Here is a 12,896-nt window from a genome sequence, read left to right as displayed (position 1 = left end):
ATGTTATTGTCAAAGATTTTCCAACAGAATCTAAATACATATTTTGTGCCTCCTATAAGTAAAAAAAATTCTTTGATTAATAAATCAATTCCAGCACGAGGTAAATAAATAAATATGTGGAGAAATCGTAACTATGAAAATAAAAAAAGTGAAAGAGAGATTAATAGTGATCCCGAAAGCAATAATGATAAAGAAGGTAGTCATCATACAAAAGAATATATTTTAGAATTAAATTATCATAACACAGTTAAACGTTAAAATAAATAAATTATTTTAAACATTAATTGTGATTATAATATTGAAAACTTTTAGTTTTATTAATCTTTTTATTGAAACTAATTTTTTCCAAACAAAACTGAAATAAAAAATTTTTTAAAATTGTTTAATGAAAATTATATTATAAGTTTTTGATAAAAAATTTAAGTATAGCTGTAATATATTCTATTCATACAATTTATAAATAATACTTTGTGTTAAATCAAATTTTTTTTACGTTAAGTTTGTTATAAAGTAAATATTTTTCTAAAAGCTTAATAATCCACATTAATTTTTATTTCAAAATAAAAACGTGATTTATTCAATTAATAAAGTATATAATAATAATTTTCTTTTTTTCCTAATAGATCCCGAGTTTCAACAAAGTTTTGACTGGTTGTTTCATAATAGAGCACCATGGGATTTAGTCAAGTCACATTGGGATTGTACATTCAACAATCGTCATTTACAGTGGAAAACTTCCAAAGATACACAACTTATGTACATTTTTGAACAGTGGCCTATTCTTTGTATGCCAGATAATTACAAACTTATTCAGAGTGATTTTATGAATATGAAAATTTGTAACGTTGAAGTCAATATTAAGACATGGATGGACTTTTTTAATAAATTGGTCAAGAAAATTCATATTAATAAAAGAAATGATACTGCTGCTGCACTTTCTGATAGCATTAATGATCATGCTATGAAAGATGGTAATATTATAAATAAATGTGTTTTCCATATTAATATTACATATAAAACTATATATAAAAATTGTTACGTTATATAAAAAAATATTTTTTAGAGGACAAAGTTGCTGCTACGTTAATGTTACTATCTCATTTTATACCACTAAAAGGAATGCTTCGACTAAATAAACAATATTATAGAGCATCTATAGCAGATTCTAAAGATAGTATAATAAGACACATAATGGTACGTTATATATAATATAAAGTATTATATTATCTATTATATTAATCAAATATATTAAATATGTAACATATCTTTTTTACAGAACGCTAATAACATTCAAAATGTGAAAGAAGATATCATCAAGAAAGCAAAAATATTGAACGTATCTGTTCAACCTTATATCATAGTAGTAGGACCCACAATTTCCGAAATTACTCATTCATATGTTAGTATAGATAACGTGTTGTATAATGCAGCATCTATTCTTGTTGCTTTTGATATCTGTTTCAAATCAAATCATGTTTTCCACGTTAAATATCCAGTGTTTTCCGAACATCTGTGGATGTTATTTCAAAAAGGTTTATATAAATTTACGACTAAGTGGGATAAAATTATACCACATGTTGAGTATTTGATTATTTAAAGAATGAAAATTACAAGAATACGCAACAAGTTGAAATAGTACATGAAAATGATTAATCTTTAAAAAATCTGGAATTACAATAAAAAGATTCTTTTTCCAAAGCTGATTTTATAAAAAAAAGTTTTATGAGGGACGTACAATTAGTTGTATTTCTAAATATTTTTAATCTATAAAAATGTATGATAAGATTATTTTGTTAGTTTATAACTTTGTTAGTCTATAAGTTTGTTAGTTTATAAGTTTTTTTTTTAAAAAGTTACAGTCTAACAGTCAGGAATATTACAAATTTTATTATATAACAAATTTTTTTTATTTTTTGACAAAAATTATTATTTTTGAGTTAGGAAAAATGTATGATATTACTTGTATGTTTTGTGGAAAACTTTTTCCTTCTTTACTAGAAAATACTAATCACATTAAAGTATTTCATAAAGCGTTAAAAAATTCACAAATACAGCAATATCGGTGTTTGTAAAAGAACGTATCATAGATTCCAATCGCTATTAAAACATATTAAGTCTCAACATGCAGATATTATACAAAAAGATTTGTTCAAAAGAACTTCAGCAAAAGATAATGAAAGAAAATTAGTATTATTAGAAAACGATGAACGAGAATGTAATTTGAACGTGCATGATAGTGATTGCATAAGTTCCGGTAACTTAACGGAGAAAAAAAATGAAATAAATCTAAAAAGTTTTCAATGTAAGGTTATGTATTTTGCAACAAAATTTATAGCTAAGCTTTAATCAGAAAATAGTACTGACAGAAAAACTATTCATGACATTATATCTTTTATTGATACGTTCTTTTTTTCAATTTGCTTAAATCAATTACAATCTGAATATGAACAATTAACAGATCTATGTGCAAAAATAGAAATGATGAAAAATTCTATACAAGTTTTTAAGACCGAACATATGACGTTTAAATTTTTTAAAGATAATGGTTTTTTTTTTTACCAGAGAAAATAATTATTTCAGCTTCTCTTTCATTACGAAGATGCAAAAAAACTACACAATTGTTAACAAAAAAAAACAAATATTGTAACAATACCTTTGAATGCAGTTTTGAAAAAAATTTTTAGAAATGCCTCATGTTTTTGATAAAATTATATCTTTCATAAAAAATTGTTCGGATTGTTCTGTAATAAAATCAATACACAAGGTACAATTTGGAAATCTCAAGAAATAAATGCTGAAAATATAAAAATACCTTTAACTTTATTTTTTGATGATGTTGAAGTAAATAATCCTTTAGGATCACACAAAGGTCTGAATAAAATTGGAACAGTTTATTGTACAATATCTTGCTTACTACCTAAATATGCGAGTATGTTAGAAAATATTTCTTTACTGCAAATCCATAAATATACAGATCATAAATGTTTTGATAATAAAAGAATATTTCACAATATTGTTAAACAAATAACTGATTTAGAAAATAATGGCATAGTAATAAATGTTTGTGGTAAAGAATATAACATTTTTTTTAATCTTATATACATAGCGGGAGATAATTTAGGATTAAATATTTTAGGTTTCAATAAAAGTTTTAATTCTATGTACAGTTGTAGAATTTGCACAGTTTCTAAAACAGATTTTTATAAACAATTTGTAAAAAATTTTCAACTAATTAGAAAAATTGAAGATTACTCAGAACATTGCAGTAAAAAAATATTTGGTGTTCAAGAACCTTGTATTTTCAATGAAATACCTGTTTTTCATTTATTAAATAATTTATCTGTAGATCCAATGCATGACTTGCGTGAAGGTGTATGCAGATATGATTTAGGAAAAATTCTAAATAATTTTATTAACGTTGAAAAACTGTTTACTTTACAACACTTAAATAATCAATTGAATAATTATGAACGCACATCTTATGAAAAAAACATTACTCCAGTATTACAAGTTGATGCAATAAAAAATGAACTTATAATTCTGCTTCGGAAATGTTATTTTTAATTAATAATTTGTGTTTATTAATTGGTAATTTAATTCCTATAAAAAACAAATTTTGGAAACTGTATTTACTTCTCAGAAAAATAGTATGTATTACTACATTAGATTCTTTGACATTAAATACTCATCGATTACTTGAAATGTATATAAGAAATTATTTAAAATTGCACATAGATCTTTTCGAAAATTGTTTGAAACCAAAACATCATAATTTAGTTCATTATTCACGAATTATTAAAAAATATGGCCCATTAAAAAACCTATCATGCATAAGGTTCGAAGCGAAGCACAAACAAGTGATTGCTTATTCAAAAACGATATCTTCTCGATAAAACATAGCTTACTTATTAGCATTAAAACATCAACTAAAACTTTGTTATAGATTCGTATGTAATGAAGGTTTTAATAATCGCATATCTCATGGTGTCACTATTGGAAACTTTAGTGATACAAAAGAATTTTCATTTTTTAAATGTATTTCAGATGACTATAAAAATGTTCAATACTTCAACTGGATTCAATTAAATGGTACGAGATATGAGGTTAACAATGTAATACAAACTAACAAGATTATGGATAATGGACCTATAGCTTTTGGAAAAATTAACGTCATTATGTTAGTTATGTTTGGTTGTTATCTCTAACAATCAAAAAGTTTATTTTGTTTATACGCATTTCTTAACTATAGGATATTCAGAACATTTGACTGCTTATGAACTTGAATTGACAAAAAACATAGAATATGTAAGCCAAGATAATTTAAAAGAGTCTAAAATTTTCAGTACATATTTCATTGATGACAAAATTTATATAACAAAAAACAATTTTTAATATATATATTAATTACACTACAATGTTAATAATTAAAACAATTTTTATGTATTATTTGTATACTTTTATCTGTATAATTTTAGTTGCAGCAAATAAATAAATTTGATTTAAATAGATATAAATTTAATTTAGTATTATTTATTTCCATATAACATTTTTTTATTCTGAATACCATATATAATAAAATCAAAATAATCTATTTGAAATCTATTTTGAAATAAATAAAGAGTTATTCGAAAAATGTATTTGTTAGTTGCATTGAAATTAATTTCTTAGTGCAATAAATATATTTTTATTTCAAAAAACCATTATTACCGAACAAGAATTAATATTCTCAACAAAAGACAACTTTTAATTAACTCAAAAATAAAGTTACTTTTCGTTAGAAGTATTGTCTTTGTTTCCAGAAATATAGGTATTCATTGAAGACAACGTTTGCTAAATCTTATTTAATTTTTATTTGTTTAAATAAAATATTACGTTTATTTCAATAAATAATTCTTTGATTTTATAAAATTTTAAATTGCTTCCAAAAAAAAATTATTTTTTGTCAAAAATATTTTATTTGTATCAAGAAATATAAGTATTCCCTGGGGGTCAATCATGTAATTTCACGTGGAACTTTTCACGTTTCACTTTTCACTTTTCACGTTTCACTTTTCACTTTTCATTTTTCATTTTTCACTCATAGAGAGTTCACGTGAATCTTTTCACACATAGCGATTATGTATGAATAATGCGCGGAAGTTTAGTTTAGAATCCGAAATTCACCATTAGAGTCTCTATATATCATTGCAACTATCAAGCGATCGTGAAAAAAGTTTCTACCTGCTTTTACAGTATAACTTCTACTGTAAAAATTTTATTATATAAAAAAAATTGTAAAAAAAATATTCATAAATAAATAGCAATATTTCTTAGTTATATTGCATAAACTTAATTTACAAATATAATATATATTACATTTATTTTTAATGATCCATATATTGTAACAACTATTTTATTATGTAGTAATCTAATACTCAAAATTACATTGTAATTTAATTCAAACATTGTTTTTCAAAATTAATTTTAATTAGTTTTTTATGTGTGCAAATTTTAAAGTAAATTAATTTCATTAGTCATTAAATTTAACTTTGTTTAATTAAAAAATATTGAATAATTTAGAATACGATCTTGATCAAAACTGAATTCTCCGCTCACACATGTATTTTCCAAATTTATAAGTTATAAACACTTACATGATTGATTAATATTCTATTTCACAAGACGCACCTTTCTTATATCATTGTGTATCAAAGTATATTTTTTAAGTATATTTTAAAGTATATTTTAATCTAATCGCGTTTAAAGTATATTTTTATCTAAATTTGCATTTGATGAAACCTCATTCTATATAATTATCAAAATATCAATTTGTCAAATATAAATATCAAATCTAATTACATCACAAAAGCATTATTTTTATTTCTGTATGTATTACTTTATCCTATCAACGCAATGCAATATCAAAAAGGTTAACCTCTTCAATAATACCTCTTCAAACTGTTACCACACTTTCATTCTTATTTCAAAATACATACAATTTATTAATTCCCTAAATTTTCACCTTTTCGCCATCACGGCTGATGGCGAAAAAGTTCACGTGAAAAAGTTCATATTTCCGCTCATGAGTGAGTTACATGATTCCGTGGAATCGTACATGATCGTGCAGTTCACGTGAAACTTTTCACTTTTCACGTTTCCGCCCTAGGGGAAATGTTACATGATAGACCCCCTGAAGACAACGTTTACTATGCTTTATTTAATTTTTACTTCTTTGTATAACATATAATTTTTATTTCAAGATATAATCCTTTGCTTCTAGAAAATGTTTACAAGTTACAAGAAATTTGTATTTATGAATCAATTAAATGCCTGTTAGGGACTATTTTAGAAAATTATTTATTTGAAGCAATGACATTTTACTTAAAATTAGTAATTTTTTTTCCGTGTATTAAAATTGTTTGATTATTTAGAACAAGCTAACGTTTAACATTTTACATTCTAATTTTATATACATATATAATACTTTTCAAAATTACCTTTTAATTTAACTTAAATTATTCTTAACGTAAATTTTAAATGATTTTGCGTACATACTTATTTTTATTTTATTTAATATTAAAAATATTAAGAGGGGCTAATAAAAGTCAAGACGCTGATTTTGGTGCGACTCTCATTAGCCCCTCTTTTATTAACTCTTCTATTAATTTTTAAGAGTCCTTCCATTTTTTTAATATTAAGACAACATTTTTAATACTATTAAAATAAATATTTTTTTAATGTAAAAAGAAAGATGGTCTATCCTATTAATTTCAATATTTTTAACCATATTTGCATTGCAAAAAATATTCTTTTAAATGTTAAAAAGATGTTACTTTGTTCAGTGGATATTTGTTAAAAATTAAAAATAGCACTACACTACAAAACAATGCTGCGGAGATCTCTTTCAGAAAAATAATCGAGTAGACAAAATTGAATTATTCATAAACGTAGTTTTATAATTGTGTGTGTGCGTGCGCGCGCGCGTGTGTATGTGTGTGTGTGTGTGTTTAACATATTCCTTACCTAAAATACAAGTCAAGTTATCCAACCCTGAGAGATTTACACAAAAGATTAACACAATAGAAATGTAAAAGAACACTACGACAGACTTGTACGCCTCCTTGGCTGCAATTCTTTTGAGTACAAGTGAAATTGTTGAATTCAGTATAGGTAGGCAGGATGGAGGGAAGACGCAAGTTCAATCGGTGATTGGCTACTGGACTACCCTCGCTACGCTCCAACTCGTGGTGGAAGGAATGTTATACTTCCACCATGCTTCCAAGTATACGGCGCGACCCTATTTCTCGGAAGGCATCCGAGAACGAATGAAGCAGATCGCTTCAATGGTCGTTGTAGAGCAACAAAAAGAGATTTTCATGAAACAAAAGTTATCGAAAAAAAAAATCTGGCAAGACATCTTGCTTGGCGCTCTATCATCGTCAGATCGTCAAAAAATTTAGTGCTCGCAAAGATCTTATATTAAAATATTCTTTAAACATCGTAGTATCAAAATATAAAATTTCTGAATTTATTATTTGTTTTAGATAATTACGCAGATTTATTTTCTGTTTGTTTACTGCGATAATGTCCCTTATTCATATTCTTATTTTTAATTTTTAAATTTGACTTTTGTATGACATTTTTTGTTACTTACAAAACTTGTTTCTATTTTTATTTGAATGCTATCGTCAAAAAATTAATGTTAACATTACAAATGTACAATGTAATTTATTTGTTTTGATATAATTTTACGTTTCCTTAGATTTTTCTTCTTTATGTGTCAATGCGTTGTGTGTGGAATGTCGCGTGTATTTGAACGTGACAATTGCGATGTAGTAGTGACACCGGAAACCGTATTCCATACATACATTCGTCTATGAATATAATGGCTAAATGCGCTGTAGAATATATGAAAAGAATTTCTCTCTCCAGACTTTTCCTGCCGGCTCTATCCTTCATTTCGTAGAGTCTACGTTTCAAAACCGGTTTAGGTGCTAGTGAAAACATCGACATTCAAAACTTTGAAACTTCGAAAAGCCAAATTCACACAATTATTAATGTAATATAATAGTAACAATAAATACAATAGTAATAGTATAAAAATAGTGATGCTAGGTACGTATTTATATAATTATATGCAAAATTGGAAATAAAATATTTTAAATAACTGTATTATTTAAAATAATTAATTTTGACCCCTTCGATATTGTCGAGTCTTTAATACAATATGTTGTAGTACAGATAAAAATATGGGACACGTATTTAATTTTCCATTGAATGTAGATCTTTGTAGGAAATGGGTAATCGCTTTAAGTAAAAGTTTCGATTGGTGGATCAATCCACAGCTTCGCAACAAATTTGTGAAGTAAGTAATTGAAATTAATCTTTGTTAATGCATTTTCACATGTAAAGAAAATAAAGTTTTTGACAGAGTAGAATTTTTAATTAATGTTTATCCTATTTTTAAGTTTTGCAATATTTTTCTATATTTCAGGTACATTTCGATTGAAAAGACATAGCGTTTATCGCTAAACCGAAACAAGTATGTAAAGATGCCGTACCACGTTACTTCTGTACATGTTCATATACGCATGCCGATCACTGCCCATTATTAAAGAGTCCGATTTCGACAAAGCAATTATTGACGGAATTAAATGTAAATATAAATCAAAATGATTTAGACACGGATATTAATCTTAATGAATCTGATATGAATTCAAGACAACCTCTCATGTTCAACTGTAAGATAAAATCTCTATTAACAAAAAATAAAAATTTAAAGTTAAAATTAAATGAAACATGTGTAATTCAAACTAGCAAAATAAATATTCAAAATGCTAAATTGAAAGAAATTATTACAGTGGATAATAAAGCTTTAAAGAAGAGCTCACGAGACTCACTCGACAGACTACTAATGTTCAGTGGGAAGAAACTTAATCCTTTGCCACTGTGATTTCGTTTATTGTTTATTGCAAGAAATTGTCACAATTACAATTAATTACACTTTCACGCGATATTATTCGCGTGGGTCGAGTTATCCTTTCTTCGGCGTGTAAGAAATGACAATGCCACAGAGTGCACGCACTCTGCATAGCCAGCGATGGATCAGGAGCGTATATTTCGCTCTGAGCCCGTATTGACGTACATAAACCTTTCAAAAGGACGGCGCTGTTTAGATTATATTTATTCAGTACTTATTACTTTATTAATTATAGGGAAAAATGGTTCATGATTTTTAGATTTAGTTTTTTTTACAAGGAATAACGCTATAATTAGTGTTTTTTAAAATAATCCTATATATAATTTCAATACTTTTATTTATTATTTTATAATTCAGTAAAATAATCAGTAATAAAATAATTTAATAATAAAAGGTTCATACCGCTCGCACGCGTGTGGCACTCATACGTGTGGGCGCTATGAGCCTCAAATGAGGACATATCTGCATGGTGTGGTGCAGGCACACTGTGACGAATATTACGCACACGTGCACGCACCGTGCAGTCACTATGCAGGCATTTTGTTATCTGGGTATAGAAGATAGTATTAAGATAGTATTAAGCTAAAGCACGCTTCTGATAGATGGAAAAATCAACTTAAAAAAGGACAGAACGAACAAAATTAGAATAAGATTTTTATTTTGAAAAAAGTGTAGGTTTTTATCTAGTATTTTGTATATCTATTAAAAAATGATAAGAATTATATTTTTATGTCATGTTATGTTTTATACTTCTACTTTCAATCTGTGTTTATTTCTGTTTTATATGAATAGCTAAAGATTATATTAAAATTAAAAATATATTCTAAAACAATAAAATTATTTACTGGCGTATTACCTTTAGTTTGTATATACATAACCCTTTTCATTAAAATAATTATTTTATGAAAAACTAAACGGCATCTTATTAAAAATATTCTTTACGGAGTACTTAACACGGGTACTAAAATGCTAAAATTATAAAGGTAATTTAATAAACACAGTAAGATTTCAAATTTTTATAAGTTATTTTTTGATATGTACACGAAAACATAAATTACTCTTGTTTTATCATTTTATCATTTTTGATAATATATAGATTTATTTGATATACATAATTACTTTTTTTTACGAAAGCAAATTATATATACTTATATCTATAAAACAAAAAATTATCTGATCGAGGTGGTAAGACACCGGGACCGGAGGTTCCAGAGGTGCCAGGTTCGAACCCTGGGTGGGGTTATTTTTTGCAATAAATTTCTTACAGTTTTTTTAGGGGGGAATAGGTATATAGATGCAAATCAGCATCAAGTATTATATTAAATTAATTAATTTAATATAAATAGTGATATTACTAATTCTTATTCGACATGCTGTGTTATGACCGAAAATTAATTCGGCGCACATTCTGGTTGAATTTGGAGAAGTATATAAAATCACATAAATAAAAATAAAAAGCACTAAGACCTAACTACGATCGATAAAGGCTTTCTTACTATCATTGTGTTGTTACACTATCGGTCCAATAACATATTTGTAAAAATTATCTATTTTAATGTTATAGATTTAACAATATTATAAATAAATATTCTTAATAAATAAAGATTATAAATAAAGAAGTTTTAATATGCTTGGAAAAATATAACTTGAAAATTCCCATATTAATTTATAAACAAAAATATTAAGCACTATTCCGTTTTTTCAATTATTTAAATAAAACCAAATACTATTTTATTTAAAAAATTAAATATTATTTTTAAAGGTATCTTTGGAAGAACACATTAACATTATAAGAAAAAGCAGACAAGACTTTAAATTGCTATTAAGACATCAACTTGCTATCTGAAGTAAAAAACAAAAATATCTCAATTATTATAATATGCTTTTAAATAATTACAATAAGAGAGTACTTATATTAAAAGCGAAAAAAATAGAATACAGAGAAATAAAAATCAATCACTAGTTGCCAAATGGATACCAGTGCAGCTTTTGTTTGATGCTACTTTCCTTCTTTGTACTCTTCCGTTTCTACATGTATCATGAATGCTCTCTTATCGTAATTATCTCATATTAATTATGTTATAACTATCAAGAGGTTGCCTCGTGTAATAAGATGTTGCAATTTGACGTCATTCTGACGTCTAAACGACAAATAACTATTGTAGTTTATTGTTATCTAACGTCACGTACTCTTATTTTGCCGTCAATATGACGACGTCCAGTAGCTGTAACATATGGACGGCATTTTCGGGTTTCTCACGACGAATTTAAATGATGTCCATTGGTCATTTTATGACCAAAATTTGTCGTCATTTTCACATTATTTTGCTACTTGGGATATGATGTAAAATAAGCGTCAATTTCAGTTTCTTTACAGTTTTTTGGTTAAGGGGACTCAATTTTAATTTAATTTTAAATGATTCAATTTTTAATATCAATTCATTATTTTCGAAACACATAAATTTCAATTTATCAACTTTTTTCCCCAAGTTAAAAATTTATTTAGATAAAAAGAAATTGCAAAAGAAAAAATACATTTTCTCATAACAACAACGTTTCTTTGTTATTATATATAATGTCAATTTACAAATAAAATATTAAATTTTTTTAATAATCTACATTATAATTATTTTAATTATAATCTAACTTTCTCTTAAATCTTGCAAATTTCTAATTTAATATGAATTTCAAAATTAATTTTTAATTTAATAATAAGTTAATTTAATCTTAACATAATTCTAAATTGAGTCAGATTCTTGTTCATGTAACTGATTTAATTTTAGAAAATTATATTAACTTTAATTTAAATAAACGTATTGACTTACCTTATTTAATAAAGATCCTTGATGGGATAGGCAAATCGTCCGCGACACGGCACAGCTGGCTGTTTGATGCGCACTAAAAGCGCGTTGTACCCATGGTGGAAGGGATAGCATGGTGTGTGCAGTTCGGCTAAACCACGCCCACTTTTGCTCTGCAAGGGCTATAGTTAATAAGACAGGCAACTGTGAAAAGTAAAATTATTTAGTGTCAGCCTGTTGGTATGCTGGATCTACCTTCTTTGTTTCACACATGTTAGTTTCTCTTTCTATCCTTGTATGTATATTTTCATGGCTTGATTTACATACGTCAGAAGGAAGGTGTGATTTGCATGTAAGTGATATTTTTTAATATTTTACAATTGAACAAGTTTGTTGTTATATCAAAATTAAATATTAAATTGGAAAAACTTAATAATAAGACAAGCAAATACAGTTATTTTTGTTCAGTTAAATTCTGAGCGTCCTCATTATTGTATAGATTTTTAGCAATAAAAAGTAAATAGGTAAAAATTAAATAAGTAAATAAATAAATAAATAAAAAATAAAAAACAATAAAATTAAACCTAAAAAACATATAAAAATATAATAATACGAAAAATTTTGTAGTTATTAAAAAAATAAATATATATTAACAATAGACGCCATAAAGCAGATATGGATGGGGCGCGTGTATAACAATATAGATATTTTTAGTTTATTTCTGAAAAATGTGTCTTCGAACTATAACTTCACCATACATGTTTGAATTTGTTGTTAAATATGCTATAAGTTTTGATATAAAGTAAATTTTAAATTTTTCAGAAATTTAGAAGAGAAGGAAAATTTCGAGAAAAATAACATTAAAAAAAATCTAAACAAAGTGTTATAAAATATATAGAAATATATAAAACTTTTATTTAAAACTTTTTTTTATATTTTTTACCATTTCGATGGTATTACTTAAGTATTAAGATTTTTTAATTCAGAAATTAAAAAATCAATTTATTTCAAGAGTGTGTTTTATCCTCTTGACAATCATATGGGCCCGTTGTTATACATATAAAAATACGTGTCCCACATTTTTATCTGTATTACAACATATTAAAAGCTTGTCAATTTCTTGCACACTCTTACGT

The 12,896-nt window shown here is 25.8% G+C and overlaps 1 protein-coding gene across 2 annotated transcripts in view; it reads right to left on the bottom strand.

The window, feature by feature from the left end:
• Positions 1-11,921, bottom strand: part of LOC120358916 — a 97,426-nt gene extending 85,505 nt beyond the window's left edge. For both annotated transcript variants that reach the window (XM_039454749.1, XM_039454750.1), the window contains exon 1: positions 11,785-11,921. In XM_039454749.1, coding sequence (XP_039310683.1) covers positions 11,785-11,895 — 111 coding nt within the window. In that variant the 5' untranslated portion in view covers positions 11,896-11,921. The remainder of the gene's footprint in view (positions 1-11,784) is intronic.
• Positions 11,922-12,896: the final 975 nt, after the last annotated feature.

This window comes from Solenopsis invicta, chromosome 11 (genome assembly GCF_016802725.1).
Source record: "Solenopsis invicta isolate M01_SB chromosome 11, UNIL_Sinv_3.0, whole genome shotgun sequence".
Classification (NCBI taxonomy): Eukaryota; Metazoa; Arthropoda; class Insecta; order Hymenoptera; family Formicidae; genus Solenopsis; species Solenopsis invicta.
This window is presented reverse-complemented; position numbering and strand designations above follow the sequence as displayed.